This window comes from Solanum verrucosum, unplaced genomic scaffold (genome assembly GCF_900185275.1).
Source record: "Solanum verrucosum unplaced genomic scaffold, falcon-dt-bn FXZP01000049.1, whole genome shotgun sequence".
Lineage (NCBI taxonomy): Eukaryota > Viridiplantae > Streptophyta > Magnoliopsida > Solanales > Solanaceae > Solanum > Solanum verrucosum.
In genome coordinates this window covers 7,503,087-7,530,559 of record NW_026020221.1, presented here as the reverse complement: position 1 = coordinate 7,530,559, position 27,473 = coordinate 7,503,087, and the positions used below count along the sequence as shown (strand labels likewise).

General features: G+C 32.2%; 3 protein-coding genes across 5 annotated transcripts; 1 reads left to right on the top strand and 2 right to left on the bottom strand.

Annotated features, from left to right (window-relative positions):
• The first annotated feature begins 3,737 nt into the window (after nucleotides 1–3,737).
• LOC125831205 (flocculation protein FLO11-like) lies at nucleotides 3,738–7,827 on the top strand. Its single transcript, XM_049510393.1, has 4 exons — nucleotides 3,738–4,013; nucleotides 4,144–4,368; nucleotides 6,768–7,240; nucleotides 7,348–7,827. The coding sequence occupies exons 1-4, from the start codon at nucleotides 3,812–3,814 to the stop codon at nucleotides 7,618–7,620; spliced, it is 1,173 nt and encodes a 390-aa protein (XP_049366350.1). The 5' UTR covers nucleotides 3,738–3,811; the 3' UTR covers nucleotides 7,621–7,827.
• A 761-nt stretch (nucleotides 7,828–8,588) lies between these two features.
• Nucleotides 8,589–15,366, bottom strand: LOC125831328 (protein transport protein Sec61 subunit beta-like). 3 transcript variants are annotated; one of them, XM_049510529.1, is made up of 2 exons: nucleotides 15,316–15,366; nucleotides 8,589–9,016 (listed from the first exon to the last, which is right to left on the bottom strand). In XM_049510529.1, the coding sequence occupies exon 2, from the start codon at nucleotides 9,005–9,007 to the stop codon at nucleotides 8,753–8,755; it is 255 nt and encodes an 84-aa protein (XP_049366486.1). In that variant the 5' UTR covers nucleotides 9,008–9,016; nucleotides 15,316–15,366; the 3' UTR covers nucleotides 8,589–8,752. The 3 variants fall into 3 exon arrangements, with proteins under 3 accessions (XP_049366486.1, XP_049366485.1, XP_049366484.1); XM_049510528.1 differs by having other exon boundaries at nucleotides 8,589–9,026; nucleotides 15,313–15,348; XM_049510527.1 differs by lacking the exon at nucleotides 15,316–15,366 and adding an exon at nucleotides 10,840–10,927.
• LOC125831329 (protein transport protein Sec61 subunit beta-like) lies at nucleotides 13,662–15,348 on the bottom strand. The gene is made up of 2 exons (XM_049510531.1): nucleotides 15,313–15,348; nucleotides 13,662–14,076 (listed from the first exon to the last, which is right to left on the bottom strand). Exon 2 carries the CDS (start codon nucleotides 14,055–14,057, stop codon nucleotides 13,803–13,805), a length of 255 nt encoding a protein of 84 aa, XP_049366488.1. The 5' UTR covers nucleotides 14,058–14,076; nucleotides 15,313–15,348; the 3' UTR covers nucleotides 13,662–13,802.
• Nucleotides 15,367–27,473: the final 12,107 nt, after the last annotated feature.

Genomic DNA, 27,473 nt, shown 5'->3' with positions numbered 1-27,473 from the left:
TTCAATTTTTTTCCAGTGATTGTGATTTGTACACGTGTCTATTTGCTGAATACATCAGTAATGGAGTTTTTGATATGCGTTCTGTTGATATCGATGCAAAGTACCATCGTCAAAGGTATGCCACAATCATATGGCATTATGGAAAAACAAAGAATAATGATGGCGCGACCAGTGAGAGTGAAGTAACTGGCACTATTGCTAGCAAATTTGATGGACCCCGCTTAGCAAAAGAACATGCTCCGAATACCAGCAATTATCCCACACCAAGACCACGGAGATCAAATTTGAGATAGTTGATTGCACCTTAGACTTTTTAGAATTACAAGTTTTTTTTTAAACTTTTGGACGATATTTTTGTGTTTGTTACAGCTTTAAGTATTTGATATATATAATATCCACTGTTTTATTTCAAAAAGATACCAATTACATATGAATTACAGATTGACTATTGTAATCGCAGGATACTAGTTATATACAGACTGCATTCCAAATGGATACACCATTCTAAAGATAAATTACACATTGACTATAACAATTCTCGGGATAACAGTTATATACAAAATGCATACAAATTGGATTCAACATTTAGAGTTTATGATTTTACAATGTCTTATTAACTAGAAAGAAATCATACTACTAATTTAGAGTTCATGAACTAACTCTGACTTATAATTGGTATCCAAAATGTACACCTTTGGCATCCAAATTCATATTCTAACACAAAAAAATAAAAAAATAAAAAAATAAAAAATAAATGAAGTTGGTATCCAACATGTATAAATACCTTGTATAAACGATTATGCCAATGTAAAATAGTGATAATTGTATTTTGTAACAACCTCAATTACATTTTTGTTTTACATTTTTTTCATCCTAGACAATTTACAACCTAATTGTAAATTATATTGTCTTAACAAGCGTGGATTAAGTATTTTTAAAGATGTATGAAGTTGTATACAATCTGTATAAATACTGTAATAAACGAATCTTACAATTTAAAACATAGATCATTAAATGTTGCACCAACATCAATTACATCTGGTTTTATTTTGTTTTTTTGAAAATAGATAAAATAAGACTTTTTAATTAATTTTAACAGATTAGAGTGAATTAAGGAAAACAAATATTCCTAATTAGTTTGAATCTCCTAAATTTATGGTAATTAAAAATTATCATCAATCAATTCAAATTTAATTAATACATCTATTTTCCATTTTTTTAGTTTTTTTCTTTATTATTTCTAATTCCATTTTTTTTTAAATTTTCGTTTATCTTTTTTTTTTTTTAAGTTTTTTCCAATTAATAAAAACATTTTATTTATTTTTTTGTAAATTTGTTATTACCTGAAATTTTTAATGCTATAGCTTGAAAGTCTAAATCTACTGCTATAGCTTGAAAATAGTACTATAATATATGTCATATATGAAATTTACACAAAAAAAAAACGATCCAGCCCATTAAGACCAATGGGCCACAACCCAGCCCAATTAGCCCAAAAATTTGGGCTGATGGGTTGTGAATCGATCCGAACACATATTTTTCACTGTTTTGTCCGGACCGAACCAGACCAGTTTGAAGATTGGTCGATATTGTTTTGAGAAAATTACGCGGTTAAGCAAACTTATACTACTTAATTACTCATCATAGCTATAGTTTGCTATAATTACCACTCGCGACTAACATTATACATTAATTACGTGGGCTGACTTCGAGTTTGTATAATTAGCCACGTTTGTATATGTATAATTAGCCACTCTCTGCCATCTCTTGCTCAACTCTCTCCTCCCTCTCCCAATCTCGCTTACCATATATACAAGTGTATATGCATAATATACAATTATCTAACCAATATACATATAAACTTCACCTCTCTCCCACTCTCTGCCCTCTCTCGCTCGCCTCTCTCCTCCCTCTCCCAATCTTGCTCGCCTCTCTCCTCCCTTTCACAATCTCGCTTGCCATATATACAAATACATATGTATAATATACAATTATCTAATCGATATACATATACAATTCACCTTTCTCCCACTTTTTTCCCTCTCTCTCGCCTCTTTCCTCTCTCTCCCAGTCTCACTCGTCTTTCTCCTCCATATAACATGTAGCTACGAATTGTAATTGTCAAACTATAGCTATGAAGAGTAATTAGGCTATTTTTGAATGGCTCTATGTGAAAGTTTCTTTTTTTTTTAATGGGCCAGACTGACCTGGCCCAGCCCACTTACAAGCTTAATGACAAGTGTCCCTTTTGTATGGTTGCCATGTGCCTTATATCATGAATGCATGCTCGCTACATGTGTTGTTTGCATTCTATGGAGTCGTTTATTATAGTGTATTAGCAGAAATAGTGCATGTATTAATTTTGTGTATAATAATATCTTGTTTAACATATTTTTTTAATTTATGTATAATTAATACACTCTATTGTATATTAAGATATGTATTACTCATACAACTGGTCAATGACGGAGCCAAGAATTTCACAAAGGGTGTCCAGAAATAACACAACAAAAGCTCTTTTCAAAAAGTAGAACTATTTGAGATTCGAACACACAAGCACTTCCTCATTCCAAGGAGGTGAAACCGCTGGGCTATAACAACTTTGTTATATTAAGGGTGTCCAAAATATGTTATTTAATCATTTCGTATATCATTTTACTTGTATATATATACGGTATTTTTTTCGACGAAGGGTGTCCATTTTCCGGCGAAGGGTGTCCAATTGGACACCCTGACCACCATGTGGCTACGCCACTGCAACTGATTAGTAGGTACATTAGTAATGCAAGAGATTTAATGCATGCATTAGCATGATTAAAAACTCAAATTGCCCCTCAAAACACTTTTTGTATCTTTTCCACTATAATTATGGAGGATACTTTTGTAAATTTATATTTTTATGCAATGCATGTGATTTTTGAACACACCAAATCAAACAATATATAAAAATTATCTATGTATAATTGATGCAAACATAGCTAATACAATCATTATAAATGCAAACATTATAATATACTGTATTCAATATTATTTTTATACACTTTACCAAACGACCCATATTTAATTGCAAGCTTTAACAAGTTATTACAAGACTTTTCAGAAATTATAGACGTACTAAATGAAATTTAATATATTCGTAATAATATGCTTAATTTTTACTTATCAACATTAATATTAAATTTGTTGAAGTTATTATTCCTTATGTTTCTATTTATATGTCATGATTTTAAATTTTATGCTTCTTAAAAAATTAAGTAAGTTTACATTATATTCTTATTCAATATTTTCTTGAAATCAAATTTTCAACAAATGAACATATAAAATAATGTCTTGTAAAATAAAAAAGGACATATAAATAAAAAGACATAAGACATAAACATGACTCTTAACTTGGCTTCAATGGATAACTATGTCGTGTGCACAAGTAGACACTTAAACTTACATAAAATTGAATAAGTAGACACATGCGTCCTACATGACATAATACACGTATGACGCCACATAAAATACAAAATTGTCATGTAGAATGTCATGTAAGATGAATATGTCTATTTATTTAATTTTATACAAATTTAAATGCCTACTTGTGCAATCCAAAATTAAAGATCATAGTTATTAATTAAAGTCAAGTTAAGGATCATGTATTATGTCTAAACGAATGTACTAAAAATGAAAAAGACTATTTTACACCAATCTTCCCACCTAAGGAACTAATAATTTGTCATTTTCCGTCCATTCTTCAACCTTTCCACTCCCCTGGGCAAAAAGTAAGGTGAACACGCAGCATTAATGTCAATAATAAGAAAACAATATGGAAAGGCAAAATGCTTCTTCACCATTTTCATTTTCAAATTTTAATCCTATCACTCCTTCTTCTCCAATGAAGTTCGGGTTTTCATCTGCTGATTCCGGCTCTTCCTCGCCGGTTTCCGGCGATACAGTTCCTGGACTATCGGCTACAGTTCCTTCGTGGTTGCTCGGAACTAGTTTCGTTTCAACTGATAACTCTACGTGTAAGTTGTACTGCGCCTTACTATAACTGTCACACTTTTCAGTTTTTATTCAGCGCCTCCGTCAATAGTCTGTGAAAAATCTTGCGATTCTACTACTACTAAGTACTAACTCATATTTTTGTTTATGCAGTGCCTTGGTTTTCGAACGCGAGCTCATCAACAGTGATTTCGTCATCTTTAGGACCGACTACTACAAACAATTGTTTTTCGGATTCACTATCATCAGTCACTTCACCGTCTTCGATTTCGGAAATTACTACTACCGTATCAGCCACTTCAACGTCTTCTCTCTCTGGAAGAGCATCTGTATCAACTTCTTCGCCGCCACAATCAACCGTCTCAGTACCGGGATTTGGTAATTTTTTGTCCATTTTTTTTTATGTTCAATGTTTAAGCTATGTGCCTCGTATAGCTATGATCGTGTAAATGAAAGTTTGCTCCATGATTGGTTTATTATGACTGATATTATCTGTTAGGAAGTGAAATTCAATTCACGGTAGTTCTTTTGATTTCAATAGCAGTCTATGTCCCCTGGTGGTGGTTTCTAATTCTGTTGCTTCATTCTAGCGTTGCTGTTCAGTTTTCTGATTGCTCAGTATGGATTTCACTTTATGGAAATGTATTTGGGGTAAAATTGAGTACAAGTTTCTCTTCCAATTATTTTAGTAGTTTTGCTTTGTTTGCTGGAATGTTTAGATTCTTTTGTTACCATCATGCTCGGAATAAGAGGGAGCCAGTGAGCCACTGTCCAATGATCTACAGTTCCTGTTTGATGAGGAACAGATTACTGAGGTAGAGAAAGGTACAAAATGAAAATAGGAAAGTAATGTAAAAGAATGTGACTAATTATGTTGTTCATCTCGCTCCCTGTCACATCACCATTGTTAAAAGAGGCTGTAGCCTTACCTGCCATTTTGTCGTCCTCTGATTACTGCAGCTGTGGCCCCATGCACCATTGCTATGTTGAAATGGAGCTGTTAGCGAAACTGCCATGGCTATAAAGTAGATTTGGTCGAAACAGTTAGTTACCTTGTAGGTCAGAAAGAATGAGCTGTAAAATGTTGCTTTGAGATGGCCTCATTGCCTGGGAAAATGGGAAAAAAAATTGCAATGAGATCCCAGCAATATTAAGGGTTATTCTTCAATGCCTAAATTAGACTTGGCATTAGTAGGGATGAATTTGAGAGAGTAATTGGAGGAGATGGTAAGAAGAGTTTCTTTTAAAAGAGTGTGTTCTCCAGTTATGAGTCTTTGCTTCTGTCTATACTATTTGTTATTCGTAAATTGTTACCTGTTGCCCAACGCTATGTTTTGCCATCTCATCGATACTTGGTAGCTTTTATCAATGAACCACTGTCTTATTAAAAAAATAAGTTATTCATGACCTACTATCCATCTTTGGGTAGGACTTGTCTATGAGATAGCTCACTCTATCCATTATTACTATCAGATGTTCTCCTAACTTCATAAGCTTGGATTTGTTAATGGTAGAATGTTAAGTCAATGTGGTGCTCATTTATTTTTATGACGTGTGACGTGTGACGTGTGTTGGCCGCAAAATAACGGGGATACATTGCTTCCTTTTTGGCGATACATTCTCTCCTCAAAACAACATTGAGCACCTGCTTCCTTGGTTTCTCTGGGAGAGTTTTTTGTCTTGTGCATGCAACTTCCAGCTTCCTCCTTCTGTGTTTTCTGCTTACCTTTATTCCATTTGATTTTACACTTTTCCTTTTCTCGTCTGCCTATATCTATCAGCTAAAGGTAAGGTTCAAGCTTCTTTGTTCAATTCTGCAGTTCTCTTCATTTTACTCATTTCTTTTGCTGCTTTACGTGTTTGTGATTGTTCCATCATCTGTTTGCGCCTCTGTTTCCTGGCTTCTGACAAGTTTGCCTCTTCATCTTTTCCTGTGCTTGACTTTGTGTATTCTCAGATGGTTGCAAGATGACATGATTTTTTTCATGTAGAATATTATCTTCAAACTCCATACCAGACTCAGAATCTAAAAGCATCTGCCCCATGCTGTAGATACTGACTTCTCCCCCTGTTTGGACTACTGCCATTCAATTTGGTTAACAATAGATTAGGACATGACAGTTCTTGTAGTTATTCTTGGACTTTGACTTTTGGAGAAATTAGAGGTATATTTTCCATCTTGGGCAAGTATACCCCAAAGCAATGATAGGGCTAACAGAGTTTGTGAAGACGATATGTAGTTTGCCTCAATTGCATTAGCTCAGTCTCAGTTTTTCTTTTCATCTGCTAGCCATTGAGCTATTTGAGCAATGTCATGAGTTTTCTTTTCCATAGAGTTTTCTGTAGGATCATAGGCAGGAAGTATGAGTTTCTTTTCGAGTTTATTTTTGCCAAGTACCTTTTGAATTATCTTGGTTGGTTATCACATCTCATAAAATATTCTCAAGTGCCATTGCAATTCACAGCTAGTGAGGAAATTTTTTGTTTTATCCGTTACCTGGGGAGTGGCCTACCTACCTCTATGAGCTGGCAGGAGTGAAACTTGAGCCCTAGCTCACCTCAGCCCTTAGGATCATGATCAAGTTCTAGCTGATGGGTTGCCAAGTGTAGAGCAGATAACATTGATCATGGTTTGCAGCTGATAGAGTGCATTTCTTTGCTGGTGGAGCTGATGTTTACACTCTCCTACGATCACATTTGTCTTTTAAGTCAACTAAGTGAAATTATTACTTTCCAACCTTTCATGTTGCTGACCTTTTTTGTTTGTTTGCTTGCAGTAACTGTCCCTGCTAGTTGTTCCCCCGAGCAGGATGAGGTTGCTGCAATTTTGGCAAGACAATGTGAGAAGCTTCTGTCCCGCCAAGCTCAAGGCAGAGGGCAAAATGAAAAGCATGTTTCAGTCGCTCAGCCTTGTGCCTATGGAGCAACAGAATTTGAAACTAAAAGCTCAAGCATGCCTGTCGGTGATGCTGCTCATATACCTGCTGCTACTACTGAACAGAAATATGGGGAGTCCAAGCCGTGCAATGTTCCCATTAGCAGTGCCCCTTCAATCTCCACTCCTTCAGTCCCGATGGACTCAAAGTCAGGCAGCTCATTGCTTCCAAGCTCGCAGCCTGTTGAGGAGGAGCAACCTTACCTTCCACCTGTCGATCTTCTGGACTCAACAATCGAAATGTGGGAACGGGTTGTCGTGAATAACAAGATGGATCAAGAGGTCACTGAAGAGGGGCTTCGTCACTTCTACGAGGTCAGTTTCTCTCTCTTTTCTTTTCTTAGTGAAGTTAGCCTCTCCTTTCACCTTTGTTTCTTTTCTCTTCTGTTTCCTTTCTTGACCTCTTTTTCTCCCTTTTGTAGGGCATCAACTATTTTTGTCTTCTGTCAGAACGCCTTCTAGTAGTCACTGACAAGTATGATGAGGAGGCAAAAGTGAGGGATGAAATGGAAAAGATGACCTCTTCTTTGAAAGATAAGTTGGCAAAAGCCAGTCGAAAGCTCGAGGACTCTAAGAAGGAGAAGGAGAGTCTTGAGCATGAGTTGGCTGGGGCTGCAAACAAGATAACTGCTCTAACTGGTGAGAAGGACTCCATTTTACTGGTCCAGACGTTCCTTCACCAGACTATCTCCTAGCTGAGAAGGGAATTGGAGGAGGCTGGTCCTGCTGCCATCCAGAGATACAAGGCTTCCTCCTTGTACAGACAGGAACTCATGGAGTATGCTGCTCCTTACATGGGAAATGGGGTGAAGCTGGCCATAGAGAAGATCAAGGCTAAAGATCCCACATTTGAACCCGAGACCTATGGCCTTGAGATGTACATTCTCCCTCCTGAAGCAGATGACCAAGAATTCTCATCAGAGGAAAGTGACGGTGAGTGCTAATCACAAGTAAGCTTGAGATATGACTGAAGGAGCAAGTTTTACGAGATTTTGGTCATAAATGTGTTGTTGACGTAAGTGCTGAAGAAAGAAAAGATCTCCGGAGCTTCGCGTGAAGCTCTTTCTGTTTTACCTATGGTTATGCGAATGCAACTTGTCTGGCTACTCTTTATCTCTGAACTAGTATGCTTGGCTGCTCCATGGAAGTTTTTGGTGGTGTTAATAGAGTATATATGAATGTGCTAAGTGCTTACATCAAAACTCTGCAGTATATATATAAGGTGTTACGAACTCGTTACTTTTATCTGTGCAGTGTGCCTTAAAGTTTTTGAGAGGCGAACCAGAAAAAGAGGCTTATTAAGCTGGGGATATTCCCTAGGTAACCAATTTTCGTGCTCGAGTTCGACTCTGCAGTTAATTTTGGTGATAATTTTTCAATACCTCATAATTACATTTTAAATAATCAGCTAAGATAGTATATTATTTAGCAAGTAGTTACCAATTTGTTCTCTTATTTTAATTTTTTTTTTAAAAGTAATATTGGCACTAAAAAGTCAGAAGTGAGGTATCCAAAGTTATTAGCGAGCAGTGGACGTAAGCATCATACAGCGAGCCAAAGCAGAATTATTTCTGTTGCTATAATTGTATCATGATTTCCATTCACGGTCTAAGAAACTAGAATTTGGTACCTTCTTGTTCATTAGAAGACGTTGGAACACAGGTAGCACAAGAAACATTCAACTCATAACTAGAAAACTTCTATAAACTTTCATTGCATAGACAAACAAACAAGAAAACAAAGCTACAATGTCAGTTTTTCCTTCAAAGAAGAAAGCTGATGCCCAACAAAAATTTCCCAACTCAGCAACGAGATATCTGAATGTCTCTAGCCCTCTCTGCGGACAAAGTAGAGCTTACCCATGACGTGAAGGATCGCAACAAAGGCTATAAAGCCAATACTCATCACAAGCACAACATTGGGGGATATCTTGAGTCCAGGGGAATCATCAGTGTAGAATTGGAGCATGGTACCACCTGCTCCTCCTGCAGCTCCACCTGCTCCTCCGGTCTTCCTTCGACGTAGGTTAGCAGCTGCTGCTGCTGCAGTCCCCCTTTGTGGTCCACCTCCACCCAAAGCCATTTCTAGTCACTGTTTCAATGTATTAAATAGAAAATCTTCAGTGGGAAGAATCACAGAAATCTTTTGCGAGTCCTCAAACACAGTGAACATTTTAACGACGGTAAACAACATACAATCAAATAATAGCAGAATTGATCAACTGAAGGGAACACTGCAACTATTGCATCCAGCCATTTCAACAATACATAACAGTATGGCATTGGTATATCTCTTCCTATATTTATGCATCACAACCTCTAAACTCTCAGGAAGGTACATCAACTACCAGTCAAAAATTGCAATCAACTCAACCATCAAAGTCAAATTAGGCTACATGATTGGAACAAACGGGGTATTATTTAAGACATTAGTCAGACAACATTAAACAAATTGTGAAATAGCAGAATTTTGAATTATTCACTTGCTACAGATCTTTAGGAATTACAAACTATAGAACAACATACCTATGTAATTCCACAAGTGGGAGGTGGTACTACTAAATATTAATTATTCAACATTATCATGCAACATTGAGACGTACAAAGAAAAGGAACATTTACAAAAGACATGATTGGGCCAGGGTAAAAGCTGATACATAAATGCTCAGGAGAATCAGAATCAGACTGCTTGCAAAGAAACAAGGAGACTCTTAACACTCGTTCTATTTTATTTCCATTTTTTAGCCCTCCCTAAAGTGCTTCATTTCTTTTTCATGTCCTTCTAGGTCAAACCGCACCACTTCTACTCATTTCACTTGTTGAAACTTCTTCACAAAATTGTATGCCACTCTAAGTGAAAAGAGATCGTGAATCCTAAATATGTCCACACTTGTTCAAACCACCCTCACCACGCCATCAAAGCAAATAACAAGTTTTCGCTAGTATCAAACTAAACCATACAATTGCAACACGAGGGTGCCTGCCCCATTCATCTATTTTCCAAAACACTAAGCTTATGAACCTCCATTTAGTATAAGTTCATTTGAATATATTTTCAAGACAAGAAAAAGGTACATATAAAAAAAATGATGTATCGTTTATTCATCATTCTCGCGCCCCTGCTAACTGCTATACTGCACCTTCAGCCTAGAATTGCTAACTACCTTTATAAGACTGGTACAACTCAAACACAGTGCATCCAGTTTTAAGAGAAATTCTCATTGAAAGGGGAAACAACGGTTATATTCGAGCAAGTGCTTGATATCAGGGGGGGATCTAAAGGGGTCTGAGCGTGTTAATCCAAACGCCCCAACAAAAAACTATAACGTTTATATAAGGTAAATTTTTATCCTTTTAAGTATATATACAAAACTAAAGATTGATCTAGATTCTGTTCCAAGTTCAAATCATTGCATTTTAATTTTTCAAACCCTTTCATGAGAATCCTGGATCCGCCACTACTTGATATACCACCAACTACACTAACTAGCCAACGAATCCCGAATAGAATCACAAAATGTTTGAATTTAAATTAAACTTACATGTAGAATCATTGCACAATTTGCAAATCATCACTAAAAATTCACATCGCGGTTTCAAAAAATTCCGAAAACTTGTTAAATCTGAACAAAACCCTACCCGACCCGAAAGATCAAATGTCAACGCCATTAGATCACAGAACATCAACACAATTCAAAACTCAAAAGTTTAGATCATTCCGATTTGAGATCTCAAAACATGCGAAATTCACTTTTTGTTAACAAATCAATTACATAAACTTAATCCAATAAAAATTAAAAATTTCACAAGCAAAAATCAGTACAAATCTAATTACATCTGCAGGTAAGAAGACAAATTCATACAAAAGATGGAAAAAAATTCATCAAATAAAAAGTTAGAAGAGGAGAAAAATACCTTAAGAATGCTGAGAATTAGGGAAAATGGATTCTCCGATCTGGAAGGAAAATGGATTAGAATTTTTTTGACCCGTTTGTTTAATTGGAGTTGGACTTTAAAGCTTTGATTTATTGTACGTGGAGGAGGCCACATAACTATAACCAATAAATTCATGACACGTAATTTAGGACACTTTTGGCAAACTAATGACATTTTATAATAGAGATAGATATATTTACCTCTCGTTCACTTTAGTTGTCACTTATTCTTAAAATATATATTTTCATTTTAACTTGTTACTTTTGACAAGAAAGGATAATAATTTTTCCATATTTTACCCTCATTATTAAATAATTATTTTCTAAATTATTTTTAAGACATCATTTAATAAGGAATAGTTTGATAAAAATTAATATATCAATAATTATTTTTTTAATGATTGTGCCAAATCAAATTGTAACAAGTAAAAGTGAACGAATAGAGTATTTTATAACAAATTCCTAAAAAATCAATATCCATTTGTATTGTAAACAAATTTTGAATTATATAATGTTCCATTATTGATAACCATAACTCATTTATCTATATAGATAATATAAATAAGAGATGAGTAGGATATATATATATATATATATATATATATATATATATATATATATATAGTGCATATAATATTAAATGATAATAATAAAAAAAATAGTGTTTGATTTTGTAATAAATTCATAAAATTATTATTCTATTTATAATGTTAAAATGAACCTAAACAAAAATCTACAAGTACATAAAGTAAGAAAGAAAATATGATATATGATACAAAAAGATATTGTAGAGATGAAAAATTAAAATGTTAAAAGGATAAAATAGATATTGTATGAAGTAGGGGTGTGCATTCGGTTTTTTGGTTTGGTTTTACACTATTCGGTTTGGATTTTCGATTTTTGGTTTTGTAAAAATGTAACCCAATCCGATCCAAAATAAATTTGATTTGGTTTGGTTTTCCTCTATTGGGTTCGGCTTTTTTCGATTTGGTTATTCGGTTATGTCAATAATTAATAACATATATAACCAAAGTAATAATATTTAATCCCTTAAATATACTTTCTAATATAAATCATAAGTAAAACTTAAAACACAATACTTATAAGTATACCTATTATAGATGTAATTCATACATAAAATATAAACGTAATCATCATAAAAGGCAATAACCAAAAACGGACAAAAGTGGTTAACTCCAACTTAATTCTAAGCCTAAACATTATATATATATAATTCGGTTTTTTTCGGTTTTTATTTTTAAAATCCAAAACCAAACCAAAAAACCAAACAAAGTAATTTATTAATCCAAAAACCAATCCGAAAAACCAAAAAACCAAAAAACCAATCCAAATAAAAATTCGGTTTGATTTGGTTTGGTTATTCGGTTTAATCCGAATAGTGCACACCCCTAGTATGAAGGAGGATCTATTATTCAAAGCTAAGATGGAAATTTGTTTTCCAACAATAATAGTGATAGTGAAGGGTTCCGATGTTAAGTGATTATTGTGGTGATGATAATTGATAGTGAAGGCTATGAAGCTAAATTATAAGGCTTAAGTCATCTACGACCCCTTAAAGTTGTCTGCATAATTCACTTGGACACCTCAACTAGGACTCGTAGAACACCTAACAAACACAAAACGTTGATGTGGCGAAATAAGTGTAACTCACTGCTGTTGAGCGCGTGAATAGACTTTGTTTTTCAATTTTTAAAAACAAATTAGTGCTTATTTTCTTGACACTTGGCATGTATTAATTAAATAACTAAAAACTCATTTAATTAAACATTTATCTCTTTATTTATAATAGAAAATAACCTCCCACTCATGTACAAGTACTCTTCTTCTTCTTCAACCCACCATTTTAAAGACTTCAAATTCTCTGCCTTTTGTTCTGTTCTTATTTTTTTTCATTTTTCGTTATAAACAAACTAATTGAATTTGCAAGAAGAAGAAAAAAAATTGGACCATTGAAGTTAAAAAGTTAGCTGATATTGATGCATCTCTATTTTCAATAACTCCGATCAAGCAACCATCACCATTCATTAAACTTATTGAAAATGATGTAGAAAATTGATATTCTTTTGATTTCTCTTCATCGTCGATTTTGAAATAATTTATCGACATTGATTATTTTCACAAAAAATTCAATAATCACAGGAAGAATAGAATACAATGGGTGATAGGGGAAGAAAGAAAAAGCAAAAGATTAGGTGGGTGTATTAGGGCTGGGGTGGGAGATATATATATTTTTTGTTATCGTTGAGGAGTCGATGGTGGGGTGACAGGGAAGAAGATGAAGAAGAAAGAGCAATGGTTAGGTGGGGGGAGAAATTTTCTTTTTTATTCTTTTTTTTCAATTTAATTTTTCCAGATTATTAAAGGCTGAAAATATTTTTCATTTTTTAAAATTAAAAATTTGGACCCATGTGCCAACATGTTGTAATTCTAATTGTGATTTTTTCAAGAAATTGTATGTGAATTACGCGCACAATATTTTTAAGGCTAGTTGTCATTTTATGTTAAATAGATAAATATTCGTTAATATTAAAGTGTCTAATACATAAGAGTCCTAGTTGAGGTATCAAGTGAATTATGCGGACAACTTTAAGGGCCGTGGCTGACTTAAGCCGAATTATAATGATGGGAGGGTGATGGTGGTTGTGATGACAGAGATGATGAAAATTATCCATACAAAAAATACTTTTTAATGATATTAATGGTGGTTAAGACCAAAGAGAAGCATCATTAGCTGCTCAGAAGCATCATGCAGCAAGTTACAATTCCATTCACAGTCTAAGAAACTCATAACTAGAAAACTTTTCTATAAACTTCATTGCATAGACAAACAAACAAGAAAACAAAGCTACAATGTCAGTTTTTCCTTCAACGAAGAAAGCTGTTTGCCCAACAAAACTTTCCCAACTCAGCAATGAGATGTCTCTAGCCTTCTCTGCGGACAAAGTAGAGCTTACCCATGACGTGAAGGATTGCGACAAAAGCTATGAAGCCAATACTCATTACAAGCACGACATTGGGGGATATCTTGAGTCCGGGGGAATCATCAGTGTAGAATTGGAGCATGGTACCACCTGCTCCTCCTGCAGCTCCACCTGCTCCTCCGGTCTTCCTTCGACGTAGGTTAGCAGCTGCTGCTGCTGCAGTCCCCCTTTGCGGTCCACTTCCACCCAAAGCCATTTCTAGTCACTGTTTCAATGTATTAAATAAAAAATCTTTAGTCGGAAGAATCACAGAAATCTTTTGCAAGGTCCTCAAACACTGAACATATAAAACACTGAACAATCAAATAATAGCAGAATTGATAAACAAAGGGAAGGTAGTAACTATTGCATCTAGGCATTTCAACAATGCATCAGTATGGCGTTGTATATTTATGCATCACAACCTCTAAACTCTCAGAAAGGTACATCAACTACCAGTCAATTGCAATCAACTCAATCATCAAAGTCGAATTAAGCCACACAATTGGAACAAACAGGATATTATTTAAGAGATTAGTCACACAACAATAAACAGATTGTGAAATAGCAGAATTTTGAATTATTCATTTGCTACAGATCTTCAGGAATTTCAAACTATACAACATATCATATGTAATCCCACAAGTGGCGTGTGGTACTACTAAAAAATATTAACGATTCAACATTATCATACAACATTGAAACCTATGCAGAAAAGTAACATGTACCAAAGATATGATTGGGCCAGGGAAAAAGCCGATACATAAATGCTCAGGAGAATTAGACTGTACTCAAATACAGTGCATCCAGTTTTATGAGAAATTCTCATTGAGAGGGGAAACGACAGCTATATTTAAGCAAGTGCTTGATCTCAGAGAGTGTTCAGCCGAACACCTCGACAAAAAATAATACAGTAAATTTCAGCCTTTTATGTATATATACAAAACTAAAAATTGATTTAGATTCAGTTCCAAGTTCAAATCATTGCATTTTTATTTTTCAAACCCCTTAATGAGAATCCTGGATCCGCCACTACACTAACTAGCCAATGAATCCCAAAGACTATCACAAAATGTTTGAATTTAAATTAAACATACATGTAGAATCATTGCACAATTTGAAAATCATCACCATAAATTGTCATCGCAGTTTCAAAAAATTCCGAAAACTTGTTAAATCTGAACAAAACCCTACCCGACCGGAAAGATCAAATGTCAAAGTCATCAGATCATAAAACATCAACACAATTCAAAACTCAAAAGTTCAGATCCTTCCGATTTCAGATCTCAACACATGCGAAATTCACTTTTTGTGAACAAATCAATTACATAAACTTGCTCCAATTAAAATTTAAAAAATTCACAAGAAAAAATCAGTACAAATCTAATTAAATCTGCAGGTAAGAAGACAAATTCATACAAAAAATGGAAAAAAATAATAATTAATCAAATGAAGTTAGAAAAGGAGAAAAGTACCTTAAGAATGCTGAGAATTAGGGAAAATGGGTGAGAAATATTTTGACCCGTTTGTTTAATCGGTATTCTTGTAAGTTGGACTTTTAAAGCTTTGATTTATTATACGTGGAGAGGCCACATAACTGTGGCCAATCAAATCATGACAACGTAATCTAGAACACTTTTGGCAAACTAATGACATTTAATACTCCAATAGAGATATATTTACTTCATATCTTTACTTTTACTTGTCACTTATTTTTAAAATATATTTTGTTATTTTGTCACTTTTGACAAAAATAAATAAATAATTTTTTTCATATTTTATCCTCAACATTAAATAGATATTTTTCAAGACAACTAATAAGGATAATTTGATAAAATATCTATATCAATAATTATTTTTTAATATGCCAAATCAAATTATGACAAATAAAAATGAATGATAGGAGTATTTTATAACAAATTCCTAAAAAATCAATATCTATTTGTATTGTAAACAAATTTTGAATTATATAATTAAAAATACTTCATTATAAATATTCATAACTCGTTTATCTATACAGTTAATAATAGAAGATATTATAATAAGAGATGAGTAGGATTTAAATGTATATATTTACTTAATACATATAATTTAAATAATAATAATATAGTGTTTGATTTTGTAGTAAATTCATAAAATTATTATTCTATTTATAATGTTAAAATGAACCTCAATAAAAATTTATAAGTACATAAAATAAGAAACAAAATATTATGTATGATACAAAAAGATATTGTAGAGATGAAAAATTAAAATATCAAGGGTAAAATTGATAGTATAAAGTGGAGGGCATCTATTATTCAAAGCTAATATGGAATTTTGTTTTTCAACAAAGAAATATTTATTTTGAGAAATTAAGTGTTCGACAAATTCTTAAAACTGTTTTTAAATGTAAGCAGAAACAATTTTTCTATTTTTAGGAAGAAACTAAAAATTCTGCTTTTAAGGATCTATAGATGAAGGATCTATAGATGATCACCAACTGAAGGATATGCATGTGAAATCAATGAAAGTGTATAGTCATTTTTAGAATGTAATTGTGCTATTATTGAAAGGTTGTTCTCAATTATGCACTTATGAATGTTGATGATGAAATGTGAAGGGTTCTCCTATGTATTGAGGTATATCGAATTGGTAGGCTTAAGGCATCCTTTTCTTGTGTTGATGAATGTGACCTTGAATGTTGTATCATGAGTTGGTAGACTTAGGCACTATGAATCGATAGGCCTATGGCATTCCTTTCATAAACAACCAATGAATGTGTCTTGACTTAATGAACATGAATCCGTAAGCCTAGTGTTGGTAACCCTTGCTTGATGAGTCTTTGACATATTCTAATGTTGTGTTTTAGGATCGGTAGGCTAGTGGCACCCTTCCACTTCCATAAATGAATGAATAATAAACCTTGAATCAGTAGACCCAAATGATGGTAGCCCTTTCATGTGTGAAATGATAATCCTTGTATCGGTAGACCCAATGATGATGACGTCCTTTTTGGAAAGTCAATGAGCTACCCTTAATGTACCTTGAATCGGTAGACCTAGTGATGGTGGCCCTTTCTTGTGTAATGTACTTTGGGTCAGTAGACCTAGTGTTGGTAGCCCTCTCAAGTACAATGATGTTAATGTGAATGAACTACTCTATGAGAATGGAGGCTAAGCACCGAGTGAATATGGTAAGATGGAAACTCTCCCAATGTTAGGCTAAGGTTCCAATGAACATCTTTCTATCCCATAACTATGTGCCCACATAAGATATATATTAGCCAGTGGTTTTCTTACCAAAGCTAAGATATTACCTAGTTCTACCTTAGGCAAGTAGAACACCTTTCTTCGGTGTGGGGTCATACGACATCGGATTCCATGACTTAACTCTCATGGTCTATGTCGGTTAAACGCCTATTCCCATCATGTGAGAAGTGCATTATACTTTCTTGAGAAGTTCTATGAAGTGTGGGTAGTAGTATGGGATGCTATCCATACATGGCACGAGTAGGCTTCAAGAGGGCTATAGTGAGTTCTCTAAGTCTTAATGACTAATGAATGAAAGTGCTCTACATGAAGCTAATGAAAATGTTGACTCTTATATGCTTAATTGTACTAATGCATGCTATAGTTGGATTGTATTATGAGTTACTTTCTTGTCATGTCTTGTGAAATGTTTATATCTTTTATGTATGAATAATGTGAAAGGATGAATGTAAGTTCACTTTTGATATTCTTAATGTGGTACTTTAGTGTGGATAGTGGTATGAGACGCTATTCCTACATTGCACAAGGTATGGCATTGGGGTTACCTAAGGTAAAGGTTTAATGTGATGAAATGACTTGTATGATGATATGGTTGTGTATTATGCCTCTTTTACTTATGATCATAAAGGTTTTCTCAAAAATTGGCATATGCATGACTTCCAAAGAAAAATGTCCGTGTAAGAATGATTTTTGCATGGTCATCATACTTAGTACATTTTTGTGTGCTAACCAATATTTCTCTTATTTTACAACAAGTGTAGGTCGTTCTAGCAAGTGAGTTGCTATCCATCTAGTTCAAGGGCTTGGATTGAGATTCCTCCAAGACTTAGTGGTATGTTCTCATAGATCGAGGACAAGTACTTTTATGTTCCACTTCTTTCATGTAATAGACTATTTTTAGACTTTTCGATTGTAAAGGGCCGTGACCCTACTTATGTTTTGGATATTGTGTCTAGATGTCCATGTGAGACAATAGACTTTCGATGTGTTTCAAATATTTTAAAATGAAGTTTTGATGATTTTGGATTTAAGAAAAGGTTTTAAATTCCGCACTATTTCTGTGTATCAAATGTTATGAATGCTAAGAGGCTTGTATGAGACCCCTTCGGGGTCAAGTACGCCGGTCACGTCTAAGGGGTGCTTTCGGAGCGTGACAAACTTGATATATCCGAAATAAATTATAATTATAATATAAAATTACAAATATAAAGGAAGGAAAATGAAATGCTGCGAATTTAGGGGATATGGTCTCTTCGATCTGGAATGAATTATAATTATAATACAAATTTACAAATACAAATTTACAAATACAAAGACGCGTATTTTAATTATTTTTTTAAACTTGACTTTTAAAAAAATATGTGGAGGAGGCTACATAGATATAGCCAATCAATTCATAACACGTAATCTATCGAATCAATAAATGACTTTTAGAGCACCCATTTAGGCGCTTGAACGCGAGATCTTTAACTAAGAATACAACAGTCCCGTATTACAATCTATGTTGATGTAAAATAGTTTTACTATAGAAAAATGTTATTTATCATTATCAATTAAGAGAATTTTTTGTGTTACAAATTACAGTTCGACAGAGAATTTAAAAAAGAAAGAAGAAAATACACTCTGATGAAAAAAGAAAATAGAATATGAGTGTTTCTAGCTATATATATATATACTAGTAAAGAAAGCCCGAGCGCTGCCCAGGCCCAACATTAATAAAGTTATATTGTTACTCTCTCCGTCTCATATTAGATGAGAATCTTACTAAAAATATTTTTATCATATTATTTGAGCACTTATTAAATTAGGATAGAATTAATTAATTCTTTTCCATTTTACCCCTACAATTAATATGACCATTCCTATATTGTATGTGTATTTTTTGTAACTCATTTCAATGTGCATTGATATAAACAAAGGGCAAAATGGTGAAGTCATCCAATGTATTAATGATTTCTTAATCACCGTGTAAAGTTGGAAGTACCCATCTAATATGGGACGGAGGGAGTATAGTTTATGTATTGTTATAAAATTAGTAAAGATTGTTATAATATATTTTGCTCATAAATGAGCTAATATAGAAACTTATTTGTCATTTGTCTTTTTAATTTCAATTTTAAATAGCAAATAAATGTAGTGATAAGATTGAGGGTAGAAATAAAGCATATCTTTCTCAATTTAAGTAAAAATAAACAGAGTAGAAGTAACATTAGGGTTATCGATATGACGATTCATTCGGTTATTTTAAAAAAAATTATATCATTCAATTTTTCGGCTATTTTATAATGTATAACCAAAATTAAAATTTTAAAATCATCCCAATCCTAATTTATGTGACAGAAGCAGTACAAAAATTAGTCTTTTTTTTGTTGTCTTGTAGATATTTTAAGTTATTATTTATTGTAAATTATAGTACTTTTTATTAAAGTTTTTAATAACATATGTTACTTTTTATGTTTGAGAGTTAAACCAACTTATTTTTATATGTCTTTTAATTTCATATGTGTTTTGTCCTTTTCCATTTTCAAAAACTAATACTCTCTCTATTTCATTTTATATGTCATTTCTTTTTATAAATATATTGGTTGTGGTGCTTGGTTATTCCCTCTTCTTATATAGTAATTTAAGTTATAATTTATTGTAAATTATAGTACTTTTTATTAAAGTTTTTACCATTTTCAAAAACTAATACTCCTCTCCATTTCATTTTATATGTCATTTCTTTTTATAAATATATTGGTTATAGTAATTCTTATTGAAACACATGTTGACTTGTGGTGCTTGGTTATTCCCTCTTCTTATATTACTAGATCTGAAACGCCCATGCTATGCACGGGCCCAACAGGTAAGATTTTGAAAAAATAATTACAACTTTTCTCTATCATAGTTTGATTATAATGAACAAATATTGTTGCTATACAAATAAAAGAACATGATACAATATTGCTGAACTATTTTTATAAATACATAAAAGTCCCAGAAGTACAAATACTACGATAAATACATCATTAGAATTTCTCTCATGCTCAATTCACGATGCTCCCTAATAGACAAACACTTGCAAGAGAGCTAGCAGCAAATCTAAAATTGTTATAAGCTTTATTATAGAACTTTATTGTTGCAAACCAGAGACATTATTGAAGTCATACTCAACAGTCATAAGATGACATTCATTTTCAGAATGACTCAAAGATTTCAGTGGTAGTTCAATTTGGTATTTGCTTAGCCTAAACTTCAAAGGGATGTACTCATAGAGGAGTTTACATATTCATAAAATTATGATTTCAATTTTTCATTTGTACTACAATTAACACCTCAACTTGAGGCCTATTCGTATAAGCATAATAATATTTTTAGAAATAACAGAAATATATAGAAAAATTTGAAGTAACTAAAAGTCTAAGAATCTCTTCAAAATAGAAAAATAGAAGTACCTCCATTCCCAAAGCAGGAGCTTCTCATTTGCTTTTTTAGCTCTTTCTTCCAACTATTTTCTCTCTGGCTTATAGTCAGAACTATGAATCTGTATCAATGTACTGCAAGATATTTCTTTACCTTAAGTCTTCTCATATCAATAGTTATTATCCTAGTAGTACAAATATATACTCAAAACACATTATATCATTCAAAGTAAACATTAAAAGCTTAACGGAGGTAAAACACTCACTTCGAAGCCTCATTCGTCTTCTTTCTTCTAATTGTAGGTATCATAGAAAAGCTGACATTTTATTATTTTCTCAACACTGTAATGCCTACAAAAAATGTCATGTTTGAAGTAATCAAACACAAAAAAAGTCTCATGCTCCATGAGCTTGTTATTACATGTCATGAAATTAAACTTCCACCCTCCCTTCCATTCGGCAGGTAGAGAATACATTAGTTTATCTTTAAATGAAGGATGTTCGAGTATATTCTAGTGTCTAGCAAATCAACAATCACACCCTCACCATAGTTTAACGTATTTCAGAAGCCTAAATTTTGATGTAATTCAAAAAAACGTGTACAATGAGTTGTCTGTACTCACAATAGCCTTTGAGGTCTTATGAAAATAAAGCCTAACTTTTTTTCCAATGTCTTTACTTCATTTGGTGATATTCTAGTGGCATTTCCATAGGAATATATTATGCATGAGGACATATTAGATTAAAGTGTAGGAAGATATTGAATAATGAAAACTCTTCAAGCTTCTAGCTTGAACAAAAAGTGAGTACTGATGCTAATCATGTATTTTTTTTACGTGACTCTCATGAAAAATATAGATTTCTGAATTTCTCAATTGAGAAAGATGAGCACGGGCTAATATAATTTGTTAAATGAGAACTTACCATGAATAGGATTGCAATTAGGAAAATCAACGACACCATCCATCTGGTATAAATAAGAACTTACCATGAATTGCTTTTATGTTTGTTTAGTCAGTTGATACAGCTATGTAAATCCTTTATTATTTACACTAATGCTTACCTAATATTTACCATACACACACATTCATCACAATAAAAGGTGATCCCTAGTTCAAGTTTATGAGAAGAAAAATGTATATATGTTAGGGAAGAAAGTGGACTTAACATGCCTGTGTGCGCATTGAATATTCAAACTGGACCACATCTCCACCTTCCGTATCTGAACTTCATTAATACATAATACCATTTAAACCTCGGATTATATTCAGTTCACATTTACCTCTGCTAAATCTTTCACATATGATAAAGAATGAATAGATATCATATTTTTATCAAATAGTAGAAAGCACTGAGACAATAGTCATTAACATTCAAAAGACGTGACATTATCGATTCAAGCCTTCAAAATTTTCATTACGAAATTAGCATAAAAGCGCAAGATATAGAAAGCAAAGCAACAATCAAAAGAGGCAAAAATAAGCTACTTACCAAGCACCCCAGAGCCACCATGATCACTATAGAACATGTAAATATGATCATTTGGATCACTATTCCCATCTTTCTGGTACCTAGTAAGAGCAGTTTGGTTACCAAAGAGAACAACTAAAAAGTTATCCACATTAACATCATCTCTAGTGTAATCCTGCCTCAAGAGACAGGAATACAGTTTAGTTATATACTAAACGATGACGGAAAACATCTGCCTTAGGAACTCCTTTGTAAACATCCTCACCAGCAGGATTATTAATGATAACTTGTAAGCAGTGCCATCATATATGAAAGACAATAGTATTTTCATCCTTGAGACCACCTTTTATTAACAGCTGACATGCATCACATACATCATCCTGATATAAAAGCATAGGTCGACAAGGCATTTCAGTACGCATAAAAAAAAAGAAAAAATAATTAAAAAAACTCTATAATAGTTAATATATCAAAAAGAATGAAAATGTTGTCTTAGCTAAACTTTTTACAAACTGATTTGTTTTTAACTGGTTGGTTGTCTTAATTGATTAGTTTCACAAGCATGGAAAGCTACCAACAAGCTTATATTTGGTAAAATCGTAGTGCAAAATAAATCACCGACATTATTGAATTCATCTATAGTTAGAAAAAAAGAAAAATCACACACAATAATGAACCAGATGCAGCTACCAAATACATATCTTCAAATTCCAACATTACTAAAACGGACTCATGAACAAAACAACTACAACTCTCCTAAAACTATTTAATATTACTTTCCAGTAATTAGTAGAACTCTTAAAATAGGGAGAACTTCTATTTGATAAGGCAAAAGACAGCAACATGACTTTTTAATGGTTTAGTACTTGAAGGAACATATCTTTAAAAAGAACAAAAATTAAATCATATAAGCTAACTTGTTAGTGAAAAGTTTTGATGATAATCAACTTAACTATTTCAGGACAAATCAAAAAGGAAAGAATCAAATAAGAAGAAGATTCTCACAGCAAGATTGAAGATCATCAATTAGAAGATCATTAATCAAGGAGGCTGAAATCTGAAATGCACAAATCATGGAAGATTGCAAATCAAGGAAGATCACAAACCAGCTGTCAATAAATAAGAAAAGTGTAAGATCTTGATTAGATCTCCAATGGCCATATTAAATCAAGGAAGCTGCAAGAATGAATCAATCAAGAAAGGAAGGAATCTCCAAATGACTACATACAATTCAAGGAAGCTGCAAGAATGAATCAAACAAGAAAGGAAGGGATCTCCAACGGCTATATACAATCAAGAAAGCTACTGAAGTAGAGACATAAGGAATGGATCACAAACGGCTGTTTGCAAGCTATTAAGGCTAAATCAATGAATACGCCTTAATTTTTATTCTTGGAAAATAAGGATATCTTGCCTTTTTTCCAAGGATTAAATCTCTTGGGTTGCCATCTCTTCATAGGACCAGATTCAAGTCTCGACCCTATATAAAGACATCACACTGCAAGTGGAAAGATTGTACAACGAGTCTGAATCATCTCACCGCTCCCTACTCTACTTTGGATAAGCATTAGTTCTATTGTGTAAACAAAAAAGAGAGAAGAGATAAAAATTGTTGGTAAGGGATTGTATCAAAATAGAAGAGTGAAAAGAAAGAGAGTGTAAACTGTAAAGTGACACTCAACTTTGTACTCTCATCAAAAGTTACCAAGGCTAGAAGAGAATACCCTTGTAACCCAAGGGGACTGGACGTAAGATTCACATTGGATCCCAACCAGTATAAAAATTATTGTGTCAAGTTTACTTTACACATTTTTGATTCCATTCATACTTGTCTGCAATTTGTAGTCGATCGAGGTTCCTCTCAAGTCAACTACTCACAAGAAGAAAATCGAAAAAAATAGCAATTCACCCCCCTCTTGCGCTTTCACTAACATCAATAATTTAATATGTGAACCAATGAAATAGTACAGTGAAAATATCAATAATGGAATTACATGAACATTGAGATGCCTTTGAAAGAAAAAAAAAACCACTGTATCTTTAGGACAAAGGAAATTATTCACACCCTCAACATGAGTATCCATTTTATAATTTGCAGGTGACTATTCGTGTATGCCCACAACATTTATCAACACAATTCCCAAACTATAATCAAATCGGAATAAACACCTACCACAAAATGCTAAATCGTACGTCAATTATCCCAGCGGTGGTATATTGTAAGCCAAGTGCTTTAGAAAAATATATGAGAACTATGTAACAACTATAGTGCTTTACAATAGAATGAAATATTGTACCCAAGCAATGAATTGATAGAAATTAAAAGTCCACATATCGTACTATCTTTTTCTAATTGATAATTTTTTTTCCTTTTTAATAAATAAAAAACAGAATTAAACAAGGTTTAATTTTATATAGTCTCTCCTAAATTCTTATGCTAGAATATTCAACAATCTGGCTCCATGATGGTAAACAGTTGTAATTTTCACTTAACACAAGAAAGGAAAGATATAGTCTATACTATCTCTCAATATTTACAAGTCCTCTAGATTTCATTTGTCAGTGTTTGTTGTTGGAGAAGTCAAAGGCACAAAAAAACCAATAAACAACAATAACATAAACATATCCAATGAAATTCCACACAAAAAAAACCAATAAATTATAAATAAAAGAGCGACGAAGAAATTTTTTGCAGACATCAAAGAAAAATGTGCCAATTTTCAATTCACAAGAGAACAAATTTGGAGTAAATAACGTGAAACTACTTACTTTTAGCTAAAAGAATTAGTAAAATGGAAAGAAATTGAACCAATAAAAATTAAAACTTGCATACCATCTCTACATGAGTACCACAAAAAGAAACGAGAGTATTAAATTTGTGTGTAAATTTATAATCAATACCTTCAAACTAACAATTTGAATAATTTAGAGTAATACACAAAAATAATTCAACCATCCAAAGAAAACTATAATAGGGCAGGCTAAACAAACATCTTCAAGAAAAAACATAATTTTCCTATTGGAACATGAGCGACTGCAATTGAACCTATAAGATTGGAGTGAATGAAAGCAATAGGCACTACTCTTACCTGTGACTATGCATGTAACTAATATATGTTGGAACATTTGGTTCAAGAGAAGCATTACCACAAAATTTAGAGATAAATGGCAATGTGAGAAAAGAGATACCAACTTCATAATACAAATATTCACCTTCTATTGTAGTAGTCACTTCATCTTCACATTGGTTACATTTCAGTCTTCAGTCTATTCATCATTTAATTTTGCCAAATTCTTTATTCGTTTTTCCATCTGCTTTAGTATAGATAAAAGTTTCACTGAGCCTACATACCTTTTTTTACGTATGCATGTTTCTAGACATATGTTGTCGTGTCTGTGTTATATTTTCTTAGCCGAGCAAACACGTATGATTCTAGAAATTGGATATAGTTGAAAGTTATCAAAATGGCCTTGGTCTTCCTAAAATAAGTGATACCTTTTGGATTTTGAGATTAAAATAAGTTATTTTTTATCGTACTTTTTCATATACTTTCTAAATATATTGAAGTATCAATTATTGTGACTTATAATATTTTTACGTAGTTTTCAAATATGAAATTTTTATTCCAAAAATTTTATGTCCGAAAATTTACGATCAAAATTAAATTATTTTATTTTCAAAATTTAAACGGTGCCACATAAATTGAGACTCTTGCAAATGTTTACAAATAATATATTCATTAAATAAAGATGAAGAATATTGAAAGAAGCTATAGATGGCAAAAAATAGTTTTCACTCAATTCTTTCAATTATCTTCCTGCATTGTTTCTTTGGAAAGTTTACAAGTAAGAGGGATGGTTCTGGAGTAATGCAGAGAGTGTATTTATTAGTGTAAATTTATATTTTTATATTGGTTGTTCTAATCAACATATTTTCTACATAGTAAAAGACAAAATATCTAAAGTGAAAAGAAAGGAGTGCTTCTAATTTGCTTAAAAAACAGTTGTATTACATTTTACCCTTAAAAATGAGTATAATTACGATTTGCCAGTGGTCGTCCTCCTATCACGTTTCTATATGATAGAAATATAGTATATATATAAAAGTGGGAAAAGGAGTAGCTTAAGGTCAAGTTCCATTATTTACTTATAGGGGAACTTTTTTTAAAATTTATGAAAAAGGAATAGAAAAGGAGCTTTGGATCATGTTTTCGAATTTACAGAGAAACAAACTTATTTTTTAAAATTTTAAAAAATAGAGTAGAAGAGGAGCTAAGGCCTAAGGGTCTATTTTTAGAATTTACAAAGAAAGGAACTTATTTTTAATATTACGAAAAAATTGTATTATAAATCACAATAATTAACAACCTAAAATATTTTTAAAAAATATTAAAAATTTAGCTGACTCTCAAAATTTGGCATGTGATCACATAAATTAGGACAAAGATTAACATATATTATTTGAAATTTACAAAAAAAAAAAAACTGTAAAAATTATATTAATTAATAATTTAAAATTATATTAAAAATTTGATTAATTTTCAAAATTTCACATGTATTGCATAATCAGAATTGTGTGAGTAACATATATTATTTAAAATTTATGTAAATAGTACTAAGAATTCAATCAACTCTCGAAATTTCATATGTACTGCATAATTGAGATTGAGTGAGTAATATATATTATTTAAAAATTACGCTAAGAGTTTCATAAATCACAATAATTAATAACTTAAAATATTTGAAATACTTATTAAAATGTGATTAATTCTCAAAATTTCACATGTGCTACATAAATTGAAACAAGAGACGTAACATATATTATTTAAAAATTACGTTAAAAATATTATAAATTACCTAGATAAATTGAGACAAACAAAGTAACAAATACTGGATCCGTGCTTGCACGGGCTCATTATGTCTAGTAATATAATATCGTCAAAAGAAATTCAATAAAATAGTGGCTGACTGCCTGACTCATATACATACGAAGTAGAAAGAAATGCCTTCAGAAAAAGTTGTTTTTCTGTCCGCATACCTTATAATTTAGGGCTTCTACTTTTTTTTTTTTAATACTAGTATATGTAACCGCGCGTTGTGCAGATTTTAAAATTAAAAAAAAATTAATAAAATTTACTATTCACTTTGTAATGTATATTTTAAAAAATAATTATTCAAATCAATTAACTTATTTATTTGTGCATATTACAGTATCATTTTTATTAATACACAATTTAATATTATGTTTATAGTTATAATTAGCTACACTTATTGTTTTTTAATATATTTTGTTGAAATTTTAATAACGATAATATTACTTTTTTTTTGTTTATTTTAGTTTGATTAAAAAAACAAAAACTTTATGTGTTTTACAGGTTTGGTCTACTATTTTTTATTCTGTTTAATTGAAATAATATTATATATTCTTGTTAGTAAGTTTTTAAATCTAATTTTTCACATGAAATGATTAAATATTAAATTGTAGGCATGATATTCAAATTTTTAAATTTT

Coding starts and splice junctions, on each gene's coding strand:
- LOC125831328 (XM_049510529.1), bottom strand. CDS start 9,007: ATGGCTTTGGGTGGAGGTGGACCACAAAGGGGGACTGCAGCAGCAGCA.
- LOC125831329 (XM_049510531.1), bottom strand. CDS start 14,057: ATGGCTTTGGGTGGAAGTGGACCGCAAAGGGGGACTGCAGCAGCAGCA.
- LOC125831205 (XM_049510393.1), top strand. CDS start 3,812: ATGGAAAGGCAAAATGCTTCTTCACCATTTTCATTTTCAAATTTTAAT. Junction 4,369..6,767: donor CGTCTCAGTACCGGGATTTG/GTAATTTTTTGT, acceptor GTTTGCTTGCAG/TAACTGTCCCTGCTAGTTGT. Junction 7,241..7,347: donor GGCTTCGTCACTTCTACGAG/GTCAGTTTCTCT, acceptor TCCCTTTTGTAG/GGCATCAACTATTTTTGTCT.